We start from the raw sequence: 23,239 nt of genomic DNA on the forward strand, positions 1-23,239 counted from the left end.
TAATATTGTTCTAGTTTTTAATTCCCAGGTAAAAACTTTTAATGTTGAGATGCGATATTCAAATGGATGCTAGAGTTACTATTTCTTGCAGTCATTGTTCTGTTCTGTTTTCATAGACATCATCTTTCCTGCGTGCAGGGCCTCTAGTAGCATTCTGTGTTAATTTAGCCGATAACAAACTTTTGGAAATATTCACTCCATTGTTGCCAAAATTGTAGATTGATAGGAAAAAGTTAATGTGATTCAATGATAATGGTTGAACGATGAAGATATATATTCAGTTTTTTCTGTGGGGGAAATGTTGAACAGTTCATATATGAAAGTCAAGATATATTTTTAATCCAAAAAAATATGGTAGTCTTCTTTCTTTTTATATACTGAGTATTTCATATAAGAAAGTGAAAATATCACTTTCAACTCAACTTTAAGATAATGGATATATTTTTTTTTTCTTATATACTATTATTCTATCAATATCTTTAAGATAATGGATATATGATTTTTTCTTTCTTATATACTATTATTCTATCAATATCAAATATAGATTATCTCATAATTTTTCTTGTTATTCAAAATCATTCTTAATTAATGTGGGACAAAATCACATTTAGAGTTCTAACAATATCAAATATAGCTTATCTCATAAATTTTCTTCAGTTGTTCCTTAATTATAATTTATAGATTCTACCATTAGTAACTTTTTTCCAACAGATTTGTGTATTGTATACCATTTTGATTCTTTTATAAACTCATGGTAATGCGAAGTGTTTGTGGTTGTTTTCCCAGATTTTGATGCATCCCGTGTAACAATTAGTGGGAAGGATTTAGATCCAAGTCATCACAATGAATAACAATTTTTGGCGTCCAAGCAGCACCCTTTAACTTAGTATTCCAGAATGAAAACAATGGTTCAACAAATTTAAAGAGTGTAGAAAAAAAAACCCCAACTTTTTGTGCAAATGGATAAACTAGATATTTTCTCGAGTACAATCCAGTTATGTGACAGATGCTTGCTAATATGTGTTCATGGCAATGTATCATAATTTCATTGGTTTGGTACCTTGAATGACAAAGTGACGTGATTGCATCTTTGTTTCTTTCATTTGTAGTTATTAAAGAAAAAGTGACCTTAAATCTTCCCTTACTAAGTCTTATCATTTTTTTTTCCATCTAATTAAGTTAATATTTTTTTTTCTTGTGTCTAGTGTATCTAACGATTCACCACCGTCACCAACTCTTTAGATGTATAGTCGTCGTCAAACGTTTCATCGTCTATTAGATGACTATCTTCTAGCGCCAACACCTCATTTCCTCTGACCCTGATACTATAATAAAGAAAAAGAAAGAATAAGATAAATTTCTTGTATATATTGAACACACCGAGTTATGTTTATATAGGAAAAGAAACATGTGGACTAAATCCATTCCATAAATATGAAATATCTAACAATATCTAATAATGTGTAATAATAATCACTAATATTAGTATGAGGTATGAAATTAGACACCTGTATACAAAGAAAATGGATAGATAATATTTAAGTTTATGTAAGATTTTTTTGAATGCTGCAGTGCATAAGCATACCTATCAAGATGTTAACATTATTTTCCTTTTCCTTCCTTATACTTCATCCAATACCTTCATCATTACTTTTATAACCTCATTATCATGGGGATTTTTTTTATTCCCATGTTTCATAATCATGAATAATATTCCTTAACCATAGTTTATTCCCTTACATAAAAAAAAGTATCTATTACAGTGGATTTTCTTTTGTATTATCATTTAATTATGAATTAAAATCATCATATAAATTTGTTAAGTTTTATTTAAGCAAGATACATAAATAACTCTTTCTTCATTCGTGAGTATTTATGTTATAGCAAGAAGGTTTTCAGTGTTTATTTATTTATTTCATTATATATCAAACCATAACTCAAATTTTAATTATTGATAAAGAAGCATAAGTATCAAACTACATGTTAATGCAAAATATGTTAGGAGTAGCTTGTCATTAGACGATAATATTAAAATCTATATTTCCATGCAGTTTAACTGTGTTTTTTTTTTTTTCAAAAGTAACTATTTAGCTTTATATATATATATATATATATATATATACTTTAATATATTAGGAGTAGCTTGTCATTAGATGATAATATTAAAATCTATATTTTCATATATTATAAAAGTTTTTATATTAGTTATTATTATATAACTTGACATCTTAGGTTGAAATTAATGTGAATTTATTTAAATTTATCGTCTAATAATTTGATATGTGTATGAGGATTATAAACATCATTTCCAATAATTGTAGAATTAGGAGTAGGAAGTGGATTTTGAGGAAATTTTATGAAGAAATGTTGGATGAATTTCGGATATGCATGCCATTAGACTGAAAACAAGTGCTGACAAAGATGGTTATTTTTTTCTTAAGCATTGTGTCCAGGGTTATAGATTCAACAAGAATATATTTTTATATTTTCGTTGAAGCATAAGAGATATAATGTACCATCAAATTAGTTAGTGATTTTTTTTATCAATAATAAAAAAATTTAATAGATGGAAATATTATGAAGACTTTAATTCATATATAAAAAATTTAATCAATTGAGCTATAACTACTAAACAATACCAAAAACATTTCTAAACACGCCATGACACAAAATAAGACCTTTGTATACATCAAAAACATAGATACCAAAGTCATACAATCAAGATTTTTTGCTGAAAAATCAATAATGTTTTTATACCAACAAATCTACATGCAAATAGAAAAAAAAAACCTCAAAATCCTGAATTTACTTGGGTTGTTAGTTAGTGATAAATAACGAATTTATTGATAAATGACAAATGACAAAAAGAAAATCTCAAAACCCTAAAATTAGTTAGTGATAAATGACAAATTTATAAGGTCTAGTCTTTGGGGAATCTTTTCTTGGGTTGTTAAATAATGCTCTTGTAGTGCTTCTAAATGCGATTTTGGTGGCATAGCATGTGGCTATGTTCATTAAAGGTGAACATTTTTTTTCATTTCTTTGAAAATTGAACTCATTTTAAAGCCCCCAAATCCTCAAAACCTTCCCACACATACATGTATGTAACAAAAAACCATGCTTATTCATATGGAGAAACAAATTCAAAATTAATTAATTTCAATACAAGTTTTGGTTAATTGGCTATTTTATTTCTCAAGCAAAATGTTACTTCTTTTTGTTATTCATAAACTAGTTAGAAAAGTCGATCATGATACATGTTTAAAATAACTTTACACTACACACATAAATAACTTTTATAATTTTAAATATTTTAACTAAATAGGAATTATAGGCTTATAAAATATCATATTGATACTTTTTAAGTTTTCTTAATCCTTAAAAAATATTTTTTAAAAATTAGTTACCTAATAAATTTAAGATAAATATTATTTTCAAATTTAAAACTATAGTATGCAGATGCAAACCATTGAAATTATTTTGTTAAAAGAATTAAGCATCCACTTTAAATAATTCGACTACTTTTATTCAGCATTAAATAAATAATTCGACTATGGGACGAAATAAAATCACACACCGCAGTTTTTTAAAAAGTGCTTACGATAATCTTCTTTTTATTAGACGCAAACGATTTTATACACTATTTATCACTAAAATCACAACTATATAGATGAAATTATTCACATTTCAATAAATAAATTTACTTTTTTTTAAAAAAATTCTTCTAGAACTTCAATATAGGAAAGTTGGCGATAACAAAAGAAAACTCTCTTATATATATGCATAAAAAAATACAAATTTATTTTTGTTTTTGACCAGGATTTTCACAAGCATTATTATTGAGTTAATTTTTTAAAAATACTGCTTCAAGTTTCAACTAAGAGACTCCACATTTGCGATGTCGTAAGCGACAATTATATGTATATTTTTTTTCATGTTCGGATTAGGAGATAATAAGTTAGTGTAAAATTTAGGATTTAGGGTTTATTTGGTTGATTTTATAAGATTGAATAAAATTTAAAATTATAAAATTAAGTTAAACTTAATTTATTTAAAAATTTATTTTTAGATTAATTTTGTAAAATTGAATTAGACTTAAAAAATTAACTCTCTTAATAATACACACGATATTATTTTTAAAATGTACATTATATTATGCACTGATTGTATTATCTCCAAGTATCATTATATTGTAACTAGAGGGTTTACCCGTCAATATTATCAATATATATATACCTAGACACGTACAATATTATGATTAGAAAACGTGATTTTTTTTTTTGGTGGAAATGTGATATAAACATTGTGATGTTTCAAAAATGGAGTGTCCCCAAACACCAGCTGAAATAAGACAATGAACTTGAAATAATGCTTCCAAGTGAAGATACATAAATTATAATAAGCAACATATGCTACTTGTCGGTGAATCTCTTTTATATATAAACACCAATTTACACTATCACAGGTGCACACTTCCTACCTCACTACTAATGGATTAGTAAAGAAGCGAAGGCAAAAAAAATAAGATGATGAGAACATCCAAAAAATTAATAACATATATTTCAATTTAAAATACTTTTCTCCTTCATAAATATTTATAAAATAAGTTATAAGTTTTGATATCATTATAGATTCTATTCTAGCTTAAAAAATCAATTAATATTTTAAATATATTAAAAAGTGAACTTCAAATTTAATTATTTTTTTTATCAATAAGAGCAAATAAATAAATAATATAAATTAATGTTGATCCAACCCTTAACAAACTTTATATTTCTCTCAGAACTTGCCAAAAAGCCTATAAGAGTAAACGAAAAAAAAAAAACCACCCAACAATAAATTAGCACCACAAATCCATACTATACAAACAATAGATCTTGAGATTCACAGTCACTTAATAAAAAACATACAAGACAGAGAATTAAAACACCAATTAGAATAAGAAAAACAAAAGTTATTATAGATATAATCCAGAACCACACCTTTAATTAAATCAAGGTGAACACTTTAGAATGATGAATCACTCCACCTTTAAAAATGTGTTTGTTCCTATGTTTCCAAATTTCATCAACACTTGCAACCCAAACAAATCTTCACTAAATATTGACGTGACTCAATTTTATAAAATTAATTTACAAGATATAATTTATACTAAACATGTGTATGTTTAAATATTATTTTTAAATATAAAATGTTGTTATTTCTAGTTGAGATGAAAATATGACATGACAAGATTAAATAAAATATTTTATTTTGTTAGAATATTAGTATTTTGTTGATTTAAGTTTGAAGAAGATTGTAGAAAAGTATGATATTGATATGAAAAGAAAGCGAGTTTGGTGGTGAAGGCACGGCGTTCTGAAAAAGAGAGCACTAGCATGAAGTTGGAGGTCACGCCCTCGTGCTCTTAAACTTTGCTGTACAACACAAAACCTTAATACTTTAATTAATCTATTCATTGCTTCTTCAAATGGTTTCGCAATTCCATGCACATGCAAAACCAATCCTAGGCTCTTCATTTTATGCTATCATCAACAAACAAATTTCAATGAAACCATTTTGTCTTCTTCTTGACACGACCATTATTTTTGTTTTAAAACACCACCATTCTGGTCTATATCTTGTTCAACGTGGTATAAGAGAAGTGGGTGTTTCCTCATTAAATAATTCAAGTGTGGAGACAGAACCTACTCCTTTTCTAACCAACCAAGGTCAAACATAGCCTTTACCCATATTTGACTGCAAAAACTTACCATTTGCTTCCTCTCTCCAATCTTACAAGGATATCTCTGATTACACGTATCATTGTGTACTACAACTTAACGTGAAAAAGCAAACATAATTAATAGGCCATTCCATTTTTTTTAATAACAAACCACTCTACTTAAGAATCCCTTTGAGTCACTCAAGGTTCTTATAGAAGATCGTTAACTTATGGAATAAGTTTGCATAAACATCAAATAAAAAAGCAATTTTGATGATATATATATGCAAGTTTTTCTTTTAAATTTGAGTATATATGGATTGTTTATACCTATTGTACCGATAGGCACCGGACGAACGCACGTAGCCGACCGACCGACCGAATGCATAATAAATGTAAGTGCACCTGTAACAAGCTAAAGCAATTAAGATACACCTCTGAAAAAATAAGGAATACGCGTTGAAAGAAGATATGTTCCCCGAGTATTCCGGAGCACGATTGACAAGACCTATCCATAACCACTCTGAGCCCAAGGGATAGAAAGCCCATTAGGCAATCCTATAAATACTATGCTCAAGCCAGGGAAAGGTACGTTTTCATTCACTTACTAAATCACTCTTAGAATCTCATACTTACTTGAGCGTCGGAGTGCCTTCGCAGGTACCCTCCCCCACCCGAAGGAGACACCAAGAAGGAGCGATCGACTGAAAGAGAAGAAGACCGACACGTCAGCAACTATACTACATCAACCGACCGTGCCTGACCTCATCTCTCCACTCAGGTACACCTATATTTTTTTAACTTGATAGAAGTTAGTGTATTATGTTATGTTAAGAAGTGAAGTCCGTTAAGATAATATTATTAAGATTAATCATTGCATTTAAGATATTGTCTGTTGTGAAACTTAAAACTTTATCACGATTTTATCTTTAAAAGACGTATTGATAGATTAGAAATGAATGTGTATATAAACTAAATTGTTCTTCACTTCGACTTCTTAGTAATATGAGAGTATTAAACTTAACCAAACATATTACATCAGTACTATGCTTAGCAAGTTTTATAAATTTTAGGCAATATGTGTAAAACGAAAATACTTAAACGATACGACAATTAAATTAGTGTTAATGTTTTTTACATCACTTATCTATTTTATTTAACATTTCTCCCTTTATAACTTTTATGTACATTTTTTTATATAAATAACATCACTCGATATTCACACAAAAAAATATTACTCTATGCGAATAAAGACTTGACTGATTTTTAATTCCTACCATATATAGCATTCTAGCTTGAGATTATGAGGAACACCCTATTATTTAATAATAATAACTCATTAGTACTTTATAAAAACAAACTTAGTGTAATTAATTGCACTTCTATTAATTTATTAGCATGATTTTCAGTTTTCCTAAGTTTTTGACACACCGAGGAATAATATAATGATGAAAAGAACAGGAGTCGGAACCCTAGCTTTGACTTGGTCTGAGCTTTGAACACTGTATAAATCCCATACTGCACTAGTTAAGTTTTCTCTCTTTCAGCACTTGTTCAAAGAAAAAAAAAACACAAACTCATGAAAACAAGAAACAGTGAGATGAAGATCACGGTGCTCTCAACAGTTTTACTAGGATGTTTCTTGGTCATCACTGTCCAAGGGGATTCTTCAGCAAGAGTTGTTCCAGCAGGTAAAATAATATTAATTCCGCGTTTATTGATTAATTAGTTCCCAAAAGTTAAAGATCAAGCTAAAGATTCTGGTTATCACAACTTTAACTGCAGGTAAGGTAGGATACAAACACAAGCTTGGAGTGTCTGCTCAAGAGGTATATATATCAATTTTTGTTGTGAACTATATTACTATGTTGTTTCATCTAATTGATTAATTTTATCATCATCATATACAAAATGATCATGTGTTATGGAATGAATGAATGATGTAGGAATCATTTGTGAGAGGTGGAGCTGGTCATGTGAGGAAGATAGGACTTGGAGGGAAGAAATTCAGCAGAAAGGAAGTGAAATATGTTGATTTTGAGAATGGAAAAAGAGCAGATGGAGAGACTTCAAAGATTTCAGGTGCAACCTATTCTGATGGAATATGTGAGTTTGATCATGATGAAAGGGAGGGAGATGATAAAATAGTAAAATGTAAAGGGAGGAAAAGTACTATTAAACCAAGAAAGCTGAAAATGGATGGTTTTGTAGCTTTCACTGTTGATTATCAGGGACCCAGGCACCACCTTCCAAAACATAACTGAGTATTGAAATCCCTTTATCACTTGTGAGTGTAGATAGCATCACTCATCTTAGACTGAAAAACTTGTTTTGTTTTATCATGTTAGTGAAAACTTGCTTTGTCAAATTATGTACATATTATAATTTGTGTGAATGAATCTGCAGCAATTTCTTACTCTTTGAAAAGCCCAACACATCCTTGTCTTTTTCTTTGATGAAAGTTTATGCTAACACCTTATCAACCAATTAAACCAGTCTTCTTCTTCTGTTCACTCATCACAGTGTGTTATTTAATATTTACCAAAGAAATTGTACTCATGGCTCCTCATATGTTTGCTTCCATTCTACAGGTAACCATAATGCTGGTTTGAAGCCTTCTGGATCACGAGACCAAAAGAATGATGCTCAGGTTCTACTCACTGATACTTCTACATTGCCTAAAATTTCAGTTTCAATAGATACAGTGTTGTAGTGTAGTTTATAAAGAGACTATATATCTCTTTCCAATATTCATGATAAACATATTAGCCAAGCTAACTTCCATAATGAATCGATCTTTAGATACATATTTTATACAGATTAAGTTGACAGTACTTAATATTCATGCAGAAGTTTGTGATAATGGGGCGAAAACAATATTTGAAATCCACCAAATATGTTATCCCAAGGAGTGATTCCACCAGCACTAACCCGAAGTCATGTTCACAAGATTGCAATTCTGAACAAGAAGTTTTTGAAGAAGCAAGAAAAAGTAGTGGTGAAAAAGATGAGACACAGAGATTTGCTGAGGCTGCAAAAGAGATTGCAAGCCTGATATACAAGGATTATAAGGGAAAACCAAGTCACAGGCCACCCATCAATAACCAAGAGCCTAGAAACTGAGATTAAGAGTAATGACATGGATATCTAGTTATCTATCTTGGTTCACTGTTTTGCACCAAGTTGCTGTGTTAATTAGAAACTATGTGTATGATATAGGTTTTTGCTTTATATTATAGTTTTTGATGAGGCAAAAAAGGATGCAAACATAGGACTTATAACAAACATATAGTTGTTCGTTGATTTCTATTCATACTAAAAATAGAATAGTTATATTGGAATGCATGCAGTTTGAGAATGTTTAAGTGGATCGTGGTCTCGTGTTTACGAATGTGAATTTTGTGTTTGAAGTCAAGAATAGATCGTAATGGTAGGTAACTAAAGGTTTCACGAATTTTTTTTATCAGAAGAAAAAATAAAATAAATATAGATCAGTTAGGAGTAATATAACCTTTATACATTATTAACATCTGTCACTCAACTCTCTATTAACAAAGATAGATCATTCTCACAACGTGCAAAACAACTAACTAACCAACTTAAGAAAAACAAATATTTCTAATTGAGTAGGTACAAACTAGGAAATCAAGACACCAACCTGAGAAAAAAAAAACAAGCTGAAACGATTTTTGAAGTTACTCAAGACCAAACCTTTCAGTTGAGTGAATGAGAAAATTTCAGAATAATCAATCATTTTATCTTTATAGATCCGTGTATAAAATGATGATATTCAATTTTATGTATTATCTTTTAAAAAGTAGTAAGACAAAAATAATATTTTTAATAAACACCTATTAAACATTTCAGGATTAATTTTTTATACGATATTAAATTTTAATTATGAAAGTTTTACACATTCCACTTGTTAGGTATTTCTATGTATTTATATAATATATTTTTATGTATCTCTTTATTTGATATAAGATGTCTAATAATATTTTTTTTTTCTTTTAAATTCTTATAATTTATTAGAATTTTGAAGCGAAATCTAGCTTATGCGTGGGAATAAAAAACGAAGACACACAAGAGAAATATATTGTATTCTTAAGGATGATCATGACGCATAATAAAATTAATATTTATTTTTATATAAATAGTATATAGTTCACAAATAATAAGGATAGAAGGAGTGAATTTCAAACTCATTTATCAAAAGAACTTTTTTTTCTTACTTTTTTCTTACCACAACAAAAAGTTCGTCAACAACTAATTATTATTGACAGGAAAAAAATTCATTAGAAACAGTTTTTCGTGATAATTATTACTGTTACTGATAGATTTTGTTCGTAAATAACTTTATTAACAGATTATTTTGTGGACAATATTTTGTTGGTAATTTATTTTTAAAAAATAACTTATTTTACATTAAGTCTTTTATAAGGTATCTTAAAAATAAAAAGACATATATTACTGTTTTTTTTCTCATCCTAGTTAAACTCCGAGGCACATTCTTCTCTTATATGAATGAGCAATGATAATTTGACGTCTCTTGCTCCAAATTATACCACTTCAAATGATAAAAATATCATTTTACATTTCACAACCTCTATCATTTGAAAGGTGTAATTTGGAACAATGCAAAAAGTGGATGTCAAAATAATATTTTTCTATATAAATACCAGGTTTGAGAATATATGAAGTTACAAAGAAGGAGTGTGTCCAAATAAAGACATACATATTCGCTTTACAAGTTGATTTGTCTTACACAACATTAAACTTATGTTATTATTCATCAAAACATTATTTATTATTTACAAGGGAGTTAATTTGTGTATTTTACGTGACATTACAAAAAAATTATTAAATAAAAATTAATTTAAAAAGATAAAAAATAATTAGTTGTTATATTGACTAGATTAAATATTATTACAGATATTATTATTGGTATCTATACCGGTATGGCCGATCAACATCATGACGTGTCTCGATCTCTCTGTCCAAGATGACCGAGACACACGCTGACGTGTCTCTGTCTACCTGGCCGACCGACCGACACATGATGCACGGTCAGACCGACCAACACGTATAACCATTAACGCTCAAACCAAGGTTAGTGAAGCTAAACCATCATTAAGAATTAGGTAATACAACCCTAAGTGAGATCCATTCCACTAATCAGACCCAATGAGGTAAGTCCATTAAAATAATATAAATAACACACATTCCAACGAGAAAGGTACATCATTTATTATTGTGCACCTACCCGAATACCGATCACCCGCTTTACTGACTTGAGCAACGTCGGAGTGCCTTCCACAGGTACCCCAATTTGGTGTTCACCCGAGACCGAGAGCCGAAGGAGAAGCACGAAGACGAGAAGGACCCCAGTCAAACACCCAACAACCTGCCCGATCGAAAGACGAAGACTTCAATAGTTCTCTAGGTTCCATCTCCCTAATAGGAACAATATATAAATTAATTCCTATTATTAATTATTGATATATAGTTTCTAAATTGGTATCTAATTAGATATCAATGTTTTAGATCCCAACTTTAAAATCTAGATGATTGATAGTTAAAACATAGGATTTTTTTTCAGCAAAGAATAAATAAATAAAATAAAAATGAACACTTCAAGAGTACTCAATCTCAACTATAGAGTACTCAATCTCAACTATAGTTTTGTTTAGCACACCGTATAAGTAGTTAATCATATATCAATTTAGTAATCATTTATCAATTTAGAAACTATTTATTAATAATAGAAATTATTTTAAGTTTTTAAAATAGTATCTAATTTAATTAATATAATAATTAATTATTTTTTAGCTTTATAAAATTAAATTCTATTTAATGATATTTTTTATGCGTAATTATTATCAGGTCATATAAAAAGTAAATAAATTTTATTCAACTAAGTTATCTTAATATAACAAAAATGATTTTGCAACCTACAATATTAAATTTCATGTGAGCCTTTTCCCTAATTGGTCTAAAAATATCTTTTGATTGAATTCACGATATTTCTTCGTCTTATTCATACCTTAAAAGTTTTATATCCACATGACACTCAACAACTACTTATGGCAAACAAGACTCATAAACTCCTTAACACTTATAGAACATTTTTCTTTTCAAAACTTAGAAATTTTTCTAACACTTAGTTTGTTTGAATAATTCAACATGAAAATATAGGAATGAGTCATAAGAATGGATCGGTGGGAAAAAAAATATGAGATACCAGAGATTAATAAATATAAAAAAATAACATATTATGATTTTTTTTTTTAATTTCAAACATATAAAAAATCGATAAAATACATAGTATTATTTATTGATATTAAATAAATAAATTATATCACAAGTAAATTCGATTTATGATTTATTATTTTATCTACATAGGTTAGAAAAAGTTATCTATAGATAAAAATTTGTGGAGAATGGTCAAATATTGTAATGTGATTGCATTATTTGTGATGCAGACGTTTTTATTGCAGCAAGTTGCAATAAAAGTGTGAGAATATGAAATAAATAATTAATTTTGAATTTGTTTATCATAATCGAAGACAAGTCTTCACCAATCATTTTTCTATCAATGCAAACAAAACGCTTTTAAAATAGACAATAACTTTCTTAATTTCTTCATTTAATGTTTAAACATAACCTCTATAAGAAACCCTTCCAAAAAACTCTATGTAATACACTTCATTGAATTCTTAACTTTTAAAACAAAAAATAAAATAATTTATAAATATTTTTTTAATTTACATTATATAACATAAATAAATAGAGAAAACAAGCATGAAGTATTAGAGTAAACTCATGGAAAGAAATAAAATAAAATAAAAAAAGTTACTATGGAAAAAATTACGAAATTATCATCTTTGACCAAGTCACTTCTCTTTTTGTTTTTTGTCAAAGAAAAGTTAGAGAATTAAAACAAAAATGGTGATTGGCCACACACCTAAAATCTTATATAAAAGCATGAAGTTCATATAAATAGATTGAATTTTAATTTTTAATTTTAAGAGTCTCATCAACTTATGGAAATTTGAAACTTTAAAAAATATTTTTAATATTAATATATTGTGATATTATGGAGAGATGATTATGTTTGTATAGTATATGTCGAGATTTAATCTTAATTTCATGTATATGCTTGAAAAATATATAAAATAAAAAATAAAAAAATCGTAAATTGGTAATATTAAATAATATTAAAAAATTACTCAATTTGATATTTTTAAAAAATTTATCTTATGACGTTTTCGTGTTTGGTAGTACTTACTTGACCTACTTATAGACTTAGTCAATTTTTGAAATGCATTTTTTTAGTTTAATAGTGATTGATGCTACTGTTAAATTTTTACATATTATAGTTGCTATACTTTTTAAGGTAGTTACAATAAAATTGATAAATTGTTTATTTATGCTAATTTATTATTAGATATAATAAATTTTGTTAATGTGTAGTTTATATTTCCTTTTTTTGATAAAGATGCATTATTTGACGTTTTTGAGAAGAAGAAAAATTATAATAAGTTATATGATAAAAAGGAAAGTAGAAAAAAAAATATCAAACATGTGCATTTTGTTTGTATATCATTATCCATATTCATCACAATGGAAACTGAGATATTTTCTCATACAGCGTTAAAGGTTAATCATGAAATTAAGGAAACGGATACATAATTAGGATTAAAATATTAAAATAGTGAAGAAATGTAAGCATTTATGAACAGCACTTAGCAAATTAATGACATGGTTTTGTTTTTTAATGAAGATGAAAGACGCAGTCGTTGTGTTTGAAGAAAGACCCACCAAATTATTCTTCGTTTTTCGTTTTGTTTTGTTTCCGCTTCAAAGCATGAAGAAGCCTCCAACTCAGACCTCTTCATCCACCTTTTTCAGTTCTAATTTCCCTTTACGCCTTCTTTCTCTCTTCTTCATCTCGCCACCTCATTCTTATTAAGCGTGACTACCACGGTGGAAGCTGTTTTTCTGAATCAAGGTTCTTTCTATCCTGATTTTGCTGTCTGGTTTGGGAAAAAGAAGAATTTGGGTTGGTGGGTTTTGAGTTTAATGGATGATGATGGGTTTGCTTGGTGGGTGGTTTTATTTCCAATGTTCATGAGAGTCAATTGAGTTATTATTTGGACACCAACGTTAAAGTGGTAAATTATTGAGTCTTTTGGCATGTTAGTGATTGTTGAATAGTTAAAAGCTTTTCTTATTGTATTTTGATTTGAATTTTTGCTTAGACTCGTCTTCAAAGTTGGTTGTGGATAAATTGCTGAATTGGTGTCTGTTCTAGCTGGATAAAGTATTGAATTAGCTTATTGTGGCAGTGAACCTCTCTAGTGCTAGACTTATGCAAGATGATTGAGAGTTTTGAATATCAAGAGAGGTCAAGGGATGGTTGATCAAGGCGATTTAGTTGTCATATGTGTCTCTATTGGAGTGGCCCTTGGGGTTTTGATGGCTTGCTTAGTGTATTTTGGAATAAGGTGGTACAATAAGCGAACTCATCTTAGCCGATCTGCGAATGAGCCTAGTTTAACAGCTATCCCTATACGAACAAATGGATTAGGAACAAGCACTGACTTCAGTGCTTCCCTCACCAGTTCGGTAGCCACTTATAGATCACCAAATCCTTCAAAAAACTCTCCAGCTGGGTGGAATCATCAGAATAAAGATGCGTTTGCTTCTGTATCAGGCATTCTGAGGTACTCATACAAGTAAGTACATATCTCTTGAACATTATATGTGCTCTTTCTTTCTTCCACAATGCTTTTGTTTTTGCATAACTACTAGGCATGTAAATCTTCATTAAAAAAGTGTTGATTACTTGGTTTGTGGAATCGGGATAAATTTTATTTGCATTGCTTTTTTGTTTGGAAGAAAAAGGAGAAAATGGCACTTGGAATTGCTTTGATGAAAAATGCATCCAGGGATATTAACATTTGCAATGGCCTAACTGAAATTTTATATCTGCTAGGGAAATTCAAAAGGCCACACAAAATTTCACAAATACTTTGGGAGAAGGGTCATTTGGCACAGTTTATAAAGCCACAATGCCTACAGGAGAGGTGGTAGCTGTGAAGATGCTTGCACCCAATTCCAAACAAGGGGAGAAAGAATTTCTAACGGAGGTATATGCTGCTCATTTTTTTTGGGTTATGAAAAAGGTCTGTGACCTTGTGTAGAGAGGGGGGCTGCTGGGTCAAAGCTGCCTGGCTGGGATTTGATCCTAGGATTTGGGTCTCATTGCCCGCCCAGTTGATATAGTTAAGGCTCTTTGCAAACAACCACTTTAGTACTAGGTGTTCTTACTTGAAAGAACAGGTGTTGGACAAACAAAACCAGCTCGGGAACTGTCATAGGCCAAGGTCCACCTGGCCTACCAGGTGTACTGCTCGGCTAACTCTGGTTTGTCATGGCTTAGTAGTACAAAAGGTTGTGGGATGCAGAACTTTTTCCTTTATTTTGAATCCAAGAACAAAACTATCATTGGAGTCAAATGGGTGTGATATGAGGTTCACCATTGAATTAAAATTTGTAAGAGTATAGTGAGCTGCTTATAATAATTGATGTGATATGATAGGAACATGCGAGTTTTTTTATAAGATCCTTTACTGCAGATGCTCTAACTCAATTTTAGTGACTTCACACGGAAACTCTAGTGTTGTGTGCTGTTTAATAGAACTGGTTTGGAACATACATGGGATGATCTGAAAAATTATTTGAGTTTGCATTTTCATTGTGCACTATGGTCATCATCATTGATACATAAAATCCTACTAAGGCAAAATAAGTTCCTGATTCTCCAGGTGCAATACTTAATTTTAAATCGTGGCGATGTCCATTCATTTCCATTGGATTTCACTTTAATGATACTGGTTCTTGTTTGAGCAACTCCAAGTATTGCTCCATGAATTATCACTAATTATCGCTCACCAATTTAGCCGGTCAATGATTTTTAATGTGATGTTGATCCAGGTGCTTCTGCTAGGAAGACTGCATCATCGGAATCTTGTGAATTTGTTAGGGTACTGCGTAGATAAAGGACAGCTTATGCTTGTTTACGAGTTCATGAGTAATGGAAGTTTAGAAAACCTTTTATATGGTAAACGGAAGATCTTCCACCATCCTCTTACTTTTTTTACATGTTTTTCGTAGTCCACAATTATTAGTACATGTAACGTAGTTTTCACCTTTTCCCTGTATGAGTAACAACAGAAAAAAAATTATTTTTATTTTAGCCCTTTAATCTTAAAAATAAAGTTTTATGTAACCTCTATTAAGAATAGTTGTTGTGCATGGATGTAGGTGATGAAAAAGAATTGAGTTGGGATGAAAGGCTGCAAATTGCTGTTGATATTTCACACGGAGTAGAATACCTTCATGAAGGGGTATGTTTCATGTTATATTTTCTCCTATACCATACGAAAATGTCTTTGGTTAACATGAATATGTATGGAACAGGCAGTACCACCCATTGTACATCGTGATTTGAAATCTGCTAATATTCTGCTAGATCACTCAATGAGAGCTAAGGTAAGCTTCTTCTGCTATTGCTTTTTGATGTATTCATTTTCTCATGTTTTGATATGATATCAACTCAAACATTTTAGTCATTTCCAGGTAGTGTGGTTTATAAGAAATATATGTAAATTAAGCATAATAAGGAAGTTTCAAAAGGACTGATTTGGAAACTGTCAGTGACATCTTTTCAAATTGTTGCTGAATTAGTTCTGCTAAATTTGTGTCCGCATTCTGCAACCAAATGTAGTTTTTTATGCACCTGAGACAGATACTGCCCCTCCTTTCTTCCTGTTCTCTTTTACAGAGAAATAACGAGACAAATCATTTGGTGTTCATTAATGAGTTCCTGGAGGTATTTTATTGTTGGTAGTTTTTAGGCTAAGGATTTATGTGAGGAAATAACTGAAGACATTCAAAACTTACTCCAATCTTTTGACTTTTAAATCCGTCTAAAAAATCCAAGTAATTTTCTTCTGTATATTTTAATTAGGTATTGGATAAATTGATTTTCTAACTGGTTAAATTTTAAAATTGGCGGCAGGGCAATGATATGTAAAACTTATTTGTGATGTGTTGACACTAAAGAATGATGTGTTTATTTTATGATAATAGTAGTATACATATTGAGAGAATTAATCCCATAAATTTAGGGATTAGAGTCATGGATTAGGACAATCTACCTATGATGATAATAATGAAAGGCTGTTTTAGGAAACATCTCAATGAATATTTCGTCATGGAACTGAATTGAACAATTCCAATGTTGAAGTTTCCCCAAAAGCAGATGACTTCTAAAGAAACAAAGTTACTGATTATGTAGGTTTCTGATTTTGGGCTCTCAAAGGAAGAGATCTTTGATGGCCGTAATTCTGGCCTTAAAGGTACATATGGCTACATGGATCCAGCATACATTTCCTCGAGCAAGTTCACAGTGAAGAGTGACATTTACAGTTTTGGTATAATAATTTTTGAGCTCATCACTGCCATCCACCCACATCAAAATTTGATGGAATATATCAACCTTGTAAGTTATTTTTGCTTTGAAAAGTAACTACTTCGTCTTGAATTCTAAGAGCTGGTGTTATAAATCTTTAGACTGATGATTTTTTCTTCATATAAAATTTTCATTTACTGCAAGGCTGCAATGGATTACGATGGTGTAGATGGGATTCTTGACAAGCAACTTGTGGGAAAATGCAATGTTGAAGAAGTGAGACAGCTTGCTAAAATTGCACATAAATGTTTGCACAAATCACCTAGGAAACGCCCCTCTATAGGTGAGGTTTCGCAGGCTATATTGGGGATTAGGCAAAGGCGCCTCGTGAAAGAAGACACCATGTCATTTGCAAGCACCAACTTCTCCCGAAGTGTGAGTCAAATAGAGGAACAACAGATTGAATTAAGTAGAATAATCACCATGAACCACAGGGAAATGGGGTGAACACATGTTCATATATTTTGTTGTGAAAATTCTTTTTGAGTAACTCAAGAAAATTTGTACAAAAAATCATTGAATGTCACTAGCTGCATATGTGAGTCAAGATGTACAGATAACAAGGGTGGATCTCATGCTACCCTGAAACATGATTTTGGTTTGTGAATGATCAATTGTCTTGTGAGTTCTTTTGTAGCTAAATAACAAATAAGTTTTACATTGGACCATCATCTACCCATAAATATTTATGCTTTCTGCTGGACAAACAAATAAAGATGATATGGTGATTGAAGGAAAGGAAAAGGTTTTATTTTTTAAAAGACGAAAAATAGAAGATTTGTTGTTAGCTCACACTACTTACTCAGCCTGTCACATATGAATTAATTTTCTCTTTGCCTTTAAGAGTGCGCATAGAAGACATGTGAAAAGAATAGAGAAGTTCAAAATAGTAATACAGGTTGAAATGCCATTATTGTTGTTGTCAGAGGATTTGACCCTGGCAGAGGTGTTACCATTCTTGCACATCTTCATACTCGATAGCTATGAACGTGTAAATAAAAAATAAAAAAATACATAACTTATGTGCTGTCATATTTTGGAATAGTAGATTTGAGATTATAATACATAGTTACGTACAACGTTTATCTACATTACGACAATTATTATATTTTACATTGCGCTCTTTTCATCCTATACATGTCATTGTTGTAAAACAAATAGTATAAATTTGTTACGTAAATGCTACTTCACTTTTGAGGAAAAAATTAGACACATTCTAAAAATATGTTCAGAGTAATAAGAAAAGATAAAAGGAAAAAACATGCAAATTTCACATATTAGAAAAATAAAGATAAAAAAATCAAATTTTCTTTCTACTCAACCTCTTATTTCTAATTTATTTTAATATAAGCAACCCAAAAACCTCATTTTATAATTTATTCTTTTATCCTACTTTCTTCCTATTTCTTTTCACGTTCAAACAAAGGAATGGTTATCACAACAAATAGCCGATTTATACAATGATTTAATGAACTGCTCCAAAAAGAAAAGAGAGAGAGAGAGAGAGAGAGAGAAGAATTTAAAGGCAACAAACAAACCACACTAGAAATATCATTTAAATCTCCAAGGAAAACATTAGGTATACACAATTTATTTTGGCATCTACTACTCTCGATTATTCAACATACTACTAACCAGAAACCATAAAGTAGAAAAATAGAAAGAAGCAAATCAGGACACAGTCTCCACACTCACTGCTGAATAAAATCCCCCCCCTCTATTTTCTCATGCCTGCAAATCTTCATTTACTATCTTATCTACTCCAGCATAGTTCTTCCTCCTGGTGTTGCGAAAGTAAAGTTTCTGTACTTATTTATCTATGTATAATAACTCAATGTGTACCATGAAACACATTGTAAAAGCCTCTAATATTTATTGGCTCACCTGACCTTTCATCTATGGTCCCCCTAAAATTGGCATGAAGTTCCAAGTCTCTGTCTCTGCTTCTTGCTCACATTTCTTCGTTTGCAATTAGAAAATGCTGGGATTAACCGCTTCTGGAAATTCTCAAGAAACTGATTCCACTTGTCTTCATCCATATCTGTTAACTTCACAAAACTTGAGCTTGCAGGCAAGTCATTCACAGTTGTGTTTCCAGATGAGGTACCAGCCAAAAAGCCACTCTTTTGCTTTACACCCGATTGCTGCCAAGCTTTTTCACCAGTTCTCGTGTTTTTCACAGACAAAGACAGGTTTGAAACATTAGGCACCCCATTTCCCACAGGACCATTGTATTCATCACCACCTAAGGGGGGTAACTCTCCTTCACTTCCACCCTCCTCCTCCTCCTCCATCACACTCTCCTCTAGTTTAGAAAGTGTGTTCCTAATGACTCCATTTCTTGCTCCAACTTGAAAAGGCGAAATCACGGACAGTTTCTCTTCTACGTTTGCATTGAAATTCAAATCCTGAACCTCACACTCTAACTCAAACTGAATTACATCCTTGTCTACAACTTCTGCTTCAAAAGAAAATAATTCTTCCTGATCTAACTGTTTCTTTGTTTCAATACAGATAAGCTCAAGCTCACTAGGCTCTTCTTCGTGTCCCTGAAATTCCCTACTCATCATTTCACCAATCTCTGCTAGACAAAGACCAAAAGCTGCCGCTTCCTTGAGAAAGATTGTGCAGAGAACTAAAACTCGCAAGCATGCTTCTCGAATCATGGGCAGTTCCATTCTAAGCATTTCTGAATCTCGAAATGGGTCTAGATTATATATATAACTGAGTTCGTCTTCTGAGAAAGGAATCGATGCCTGAGGCCAATGGATCCATTCAAAATAAGGATCTTCCAAACTTTCAGGGAGACAAAGACCATGATCAATGGGAAAAAGCTCCGCCTGATCAAACCTTCCAAACCCTTCAAGCTTCCTGACCAGAAGATTTCCTGCATGTCTGTCGGTGTTTAAAATTCGCACATCCAAAATCCCAATCCTATGAACAGCGGCAACAGGGAAACTGAAAGTTCCATAATCACTTGCATCAAAATCATGAGGAATGAACTGCTGCAGTGATGCAATCTTGCTAATTTGTTTCTTGTTATGATGCATACTACCATTGACCCTGTCATTAACATTAAAAATAGAATGTCTGACCTTCACAAGGGCAGTACAGGGCACATTGGCAAAATGATCATGGTCGAGAAGGTAAGCAGCAACTTCTCTGAAACCTGTCTCCCCAACTCTCACTGAACGTTTCAGTCCTGGTTGTCCAAGAGCCTTGCCAACAAAACCTTTAGGGTTGTTTGGTGCATAAGGTTCCTCATCAGTCGGTTTCACAATAGCAACATTTTCACCGTTACTATTCCGAAAATAATATGCACCACCTAATCCACCCTGAATGGGGATTGGTTCAATGCCAATTTTTATTGCCTTCATAATATCCTTAGCTAGTTGTTTGGTTCCTGTAAACATATCTGAGCAACCTATAACCTCTATTGGTCTACCCTGATCCCTCTGCTGAAGATCCCTGCCAGTAGGTGAAAGGCATGGGGTAGATGAACTCCTATTTAAAAAAGTTTTAGTGAGAAGAAGAGGAGAATCATTTCTAACCACACTTAGGTCATTCTTCAGGACCATGTCCCCGCATATAAGTGAGCTTTCCTGAGTTGGAACATTGAATGCAACTTGTAACTTCCTTTTCACAGTATGGGCATTGTCACTTCTATCTAATTCCATTCCCAAAACACACCCAGTATCAGTCTGAACAAATACACGTCTTCTCCCAGAAGGCTTTCTTTCCATTTTCTTATTCCCACAACACTGACTATGAGGTCCTTTGAAGGTTGCAACCACCATCTCATCATGTAAACAGGCGTCCAAATCAGGATACATGAAAGGAAAAGGAGAGGAGGCAAACTTGAATGCCAGCTACGAAGGTGGCAGTGGCAGAGAGTTTCCCTGTCAGGCAAACACCAAACTCGAATGCCGGCACTTGATGTTGCAGAAAAGACTTTTTTCCATAAACAATCATAGTAAATTGGGTAAATGCGATAAAAAAAAACTCCTAATGTTCTCACATGACAGCAGCTTACTCTACAACACAGATTTCACTCAACAAAACTGCTACATCGGAGATGTCACCTGATAACGCAAGTTGTTAGGAAATGAAAAATAAAATCACTACACAGACATATTGAAGGCAAATTCATTTTCTAAATCTTAATATTCAGTCAAGCGCAGGAAAGGATGCTAAACTTTATCCTAAATGAGCAATCTGACGAATTTAATAAAAAGAAATTTTAATTGCTATTGAAGGATCATAGTCACCTCCCATCAGTGCGATATATATAATGACATCTATAACAGGAGCTCCTAACCTGACTAAGGAAATCAGTGTTCACCAGTGACAATAAGAACCAGGATAGTTTGCGCTTGATGAAAAGAAAAATGAGGCAAATGATCTCAAGTAACCCCAAGGGGAGAACTAAAATTACGACCATTCACTTGAAAGTGGAAAGTACGACGCAATTTATGTTTTCAAAGTTAAATTTTCTTTCATTTTCCTTGCTCGACCTAATCTAAAACAGTATCATAAAGTATAACTTATTTTGGCTAGCATTTCATCGTACTAAGTGGTCCCCAAAAGAAAGAAATTCTTGAAACATCTTTCAAAAGTTTAATTAATTAAATGTTCTACGCTCTAACTTCCCTAACTACTCAACTGAAGACAAACCGTCCATCATTATTTAAAGCAAACCGGCCATAAACCTGACACTAACGTCACTAAATGCATACTCTATCTCAGGATCGAAGTCCACTACCTAAATTGATGAGTAAAATCTGACTGTAACATGCGAATTGAAATAGCCAAATATGAACTCGACAACTCCAACAATGAATTTGGATCCTTCTTTTCTCACAGTGTCAGAGAAAACACACTTTTTTTTCTCTGCCAGTACACAAATTAGAGGAACACAAAGCTTTACCTTGAAGTAAGAATTCACAGATCTCAGTATTCTGATGAATTTAATAATTAAAATCCACTAACAATATTATTTTATGTTATTATCTAATCACATATAACGTGTCAAGATTAATGACTTTTATATTTTTAATAATTACTTAAAAATCAAGACAACAACAATCCAATTGAATGACGAACTATAATAATCATTACTGTTATTGAACGGTAAATTGCGATAGAAGAAGTTAAAAGTAAAAAACGACTAAAAATTTCAGAGATCCATCCACAACACATCACAATTCCCGACTTATTAAAATTTGATTCGTTGCGCAGAGATTTTCAAATCAATTGACAAGAAAACAGAATAAGATAAGATTCTCGCCTTTCTTCAGCCTCCAGAAAGAGCCAACAAGCCGCAACGCCTACAACCAGAGGCTTCCGCCATCGTTAACAACTTTACCTTCACAGTATCTACATCAACATCAACAAAATCACAAAGCAATCTTAAGCCTTAAATTATCGAGAAACGAATACGAGAATAAAAAATTCAAACCGTTCGATTCCTAAAAAAACAGAAAACGATTCGGTTCAGAAAATCAATTCAAACGTATATTCTGGAAACAAGAAAAACAAAAACAAGAAGAAGAAGAGTGACCGGCAAGAGGAGGTTCGATGTGAGAGCGGTGGCGAGTGGTGCGGAGGCACCGCCGTGAACGGCGGCGGTGAGATCCGAAGAGAGAGGGAATGATATGCTTCAGTTGGTACTGTCTCGCCGCCCAGGATTTTTCGTTTTCTTGCGAACGAGATAGTACGGTCTATTCTCCTTCTACTCATTCATATTTAAATCAAATCCACAATTATTATTTTTAAATAATATTTAACCTTTTTTAATTCACAAAATAGTACACTGCATCCACAAAATTTAGACACGTGGGGAAGTGTGGGTCCACCAAAAAACACGTGGCAGTATTTCAAATGGATATTTCATTTTCTATTATTATTATTATTTTAAGTTAGTTTGATGACATTATAATTTATAATTATAAACAGAAAATCTAATGTAGATTGTAATAATGTACTTTGAGTATATC

General features: G+C 31.5%; 3 protein-coding genes across 9 annotated transcripts; 2 read left to right on the top strand and 1 right to left on the bottom strand.

Annotated features, from left to right (window-relative positions):
- The first annotated feature begins 7,229 nt into the window (after nucleotides 1–7,229).
- LOC137827041 (uncharacterized) lies at nucleotides 7,230–9,072 on the top strand. Of its 4 annotated transcripts, none has more exons than XM_068633242.1 (5): nucleotides 7,230–7,395; nucleotides 7,490–7,533; nucleotides 7,651–7,810; nucleotides 8,296–8,354; nucleotides 8,558–9,072. In XM_068633242.1, exons 1-5 carry the CDS (start codon nucleotides 7,284–7,286, stop codon nucleotides 8,825–8,827), a joined length of 645 nt encoding a protein of 214 aa, XP_068489343.1. In that variant the 5' UTR covers nucleotides 7,230–7,283; the 3' UTR covers nucleotides 8,828–9,072. The 4 variants fall into 4 exon arrangements, with proteins under 4 accessions (XP_068489343.1, XP_068489345.1, XP_068489342.1 ...); XM_068633244.1 differs by having other exon boundaries at nucleotides 7,651–7,786; XM_068633241.1 differs by having other exon boundaries at nucleotides 7,231–7,395; nucleotides 8,555–9,072.
- Nucleotides 9,073–13,329: 4,257 nt separating this feature from the next.
- LOC137823967 (calcium/calmodulin-regulated receptor-like kinase 2) lies at nucleotides 13,330–17,911 on the top strand. 3 transcript variants are annotated; one of them, XM_068629367.1, is made up of 8 exons: nucleotides 13,330–13,715; nucleotides 14,053–14,442; nucleotides 14,703–14,856; nucleotides 15,704–15,830; nucleotides 16,034–16,116; nucleotides 16,190–16,261; nucleotides 17,070–17,273; nucleotides 17,388–17,911. In XM_068629367.1, the coding sequence occupies exons 2-8, from the start codon at nucleotides 14,120–14,122 to the stop codon at nucleotides 17,688–17,690; spliced, it is 1,266 nt and encodes a 421-aa protein (XP_068485468.1). In that variant the 5' UTR covers nucleotides 13,330–13,715; nucleotides 14,053–14,119; the 3' UTR covers nucleotides 17,691–17,911. The 3 variants fall into 3 exon arrangements, with proteins under 3 accessions (XP_068485468.1, XP_068485470.1, XP_068485469.1); XM_068629369.1 differs by having other exon boundaries at nucleotides 13,504–13,878; nucleotides 13,966–14,442; XM_068629368.1 differs by having other exon boundaries at nucleotides 13,506–13,715; nucleotides 13,966–14,442.
- An 850-nt stretch (nucleotides 17,912–18,761) lies between these two features.
- LOC137823968 (phosphatidylinositol 4-kinase gamma 7-like) lies at nucleotides 18,762–23,001 on the bottom strand. 2 transcript variants are annotated; one of them, XM_068629371.1, is made up of 4 exons: nucleotides 22,804–23,001; nucleotides 22,531–22,619; nucleotides 21,262–21,325; nucleotides 18,762–21,142 (listed from the first exon to the last, which is right to left on the bottom strand). In XM_068629371.1, the coding sequence occupies exon 4, from the start codon at nucleotides 21,074–21,076 to the stop codon at nucleotides 19,151–19,153; it is 1,926 nt and encodes a 641-aa protein (XP_068485472.1). In that variant the 5' UTR covers nucleotides 21,077–21,142; nucleotides 21,262–21,325; nucleotides 22,531–22,619; nucleotides 22,804–23,001; the 3' UTR covers nucleotides 18,762–19,150. The 2 variants fall into 2 exon arrangements, with proteins under 2 accessions (XP_068485472.1, XP_068485471.1); XM_068629370.1 differs by having other exon boundaries at nucleotides 18,762–21,175.
- Between the last annotated feature and the right edge of the window lie 238 nt (nucleotides 23,002–23,239).

The sequence above is a fragment of the Phaseolus vulgaris genome, chromosome 8, assembly GCF_000499845.2.
Source record: "Phaseolus vulgaris cultivar G19833 chromosome 8, P. vulgaris v2.0, whole genome shotgun sequence".
NCBI lineage: Eukaryota > Viridiplantae > Streptophyta > Magnoliopsida > Fabales > Fabaceae > Phaseolus > Phaseolus vulgaris.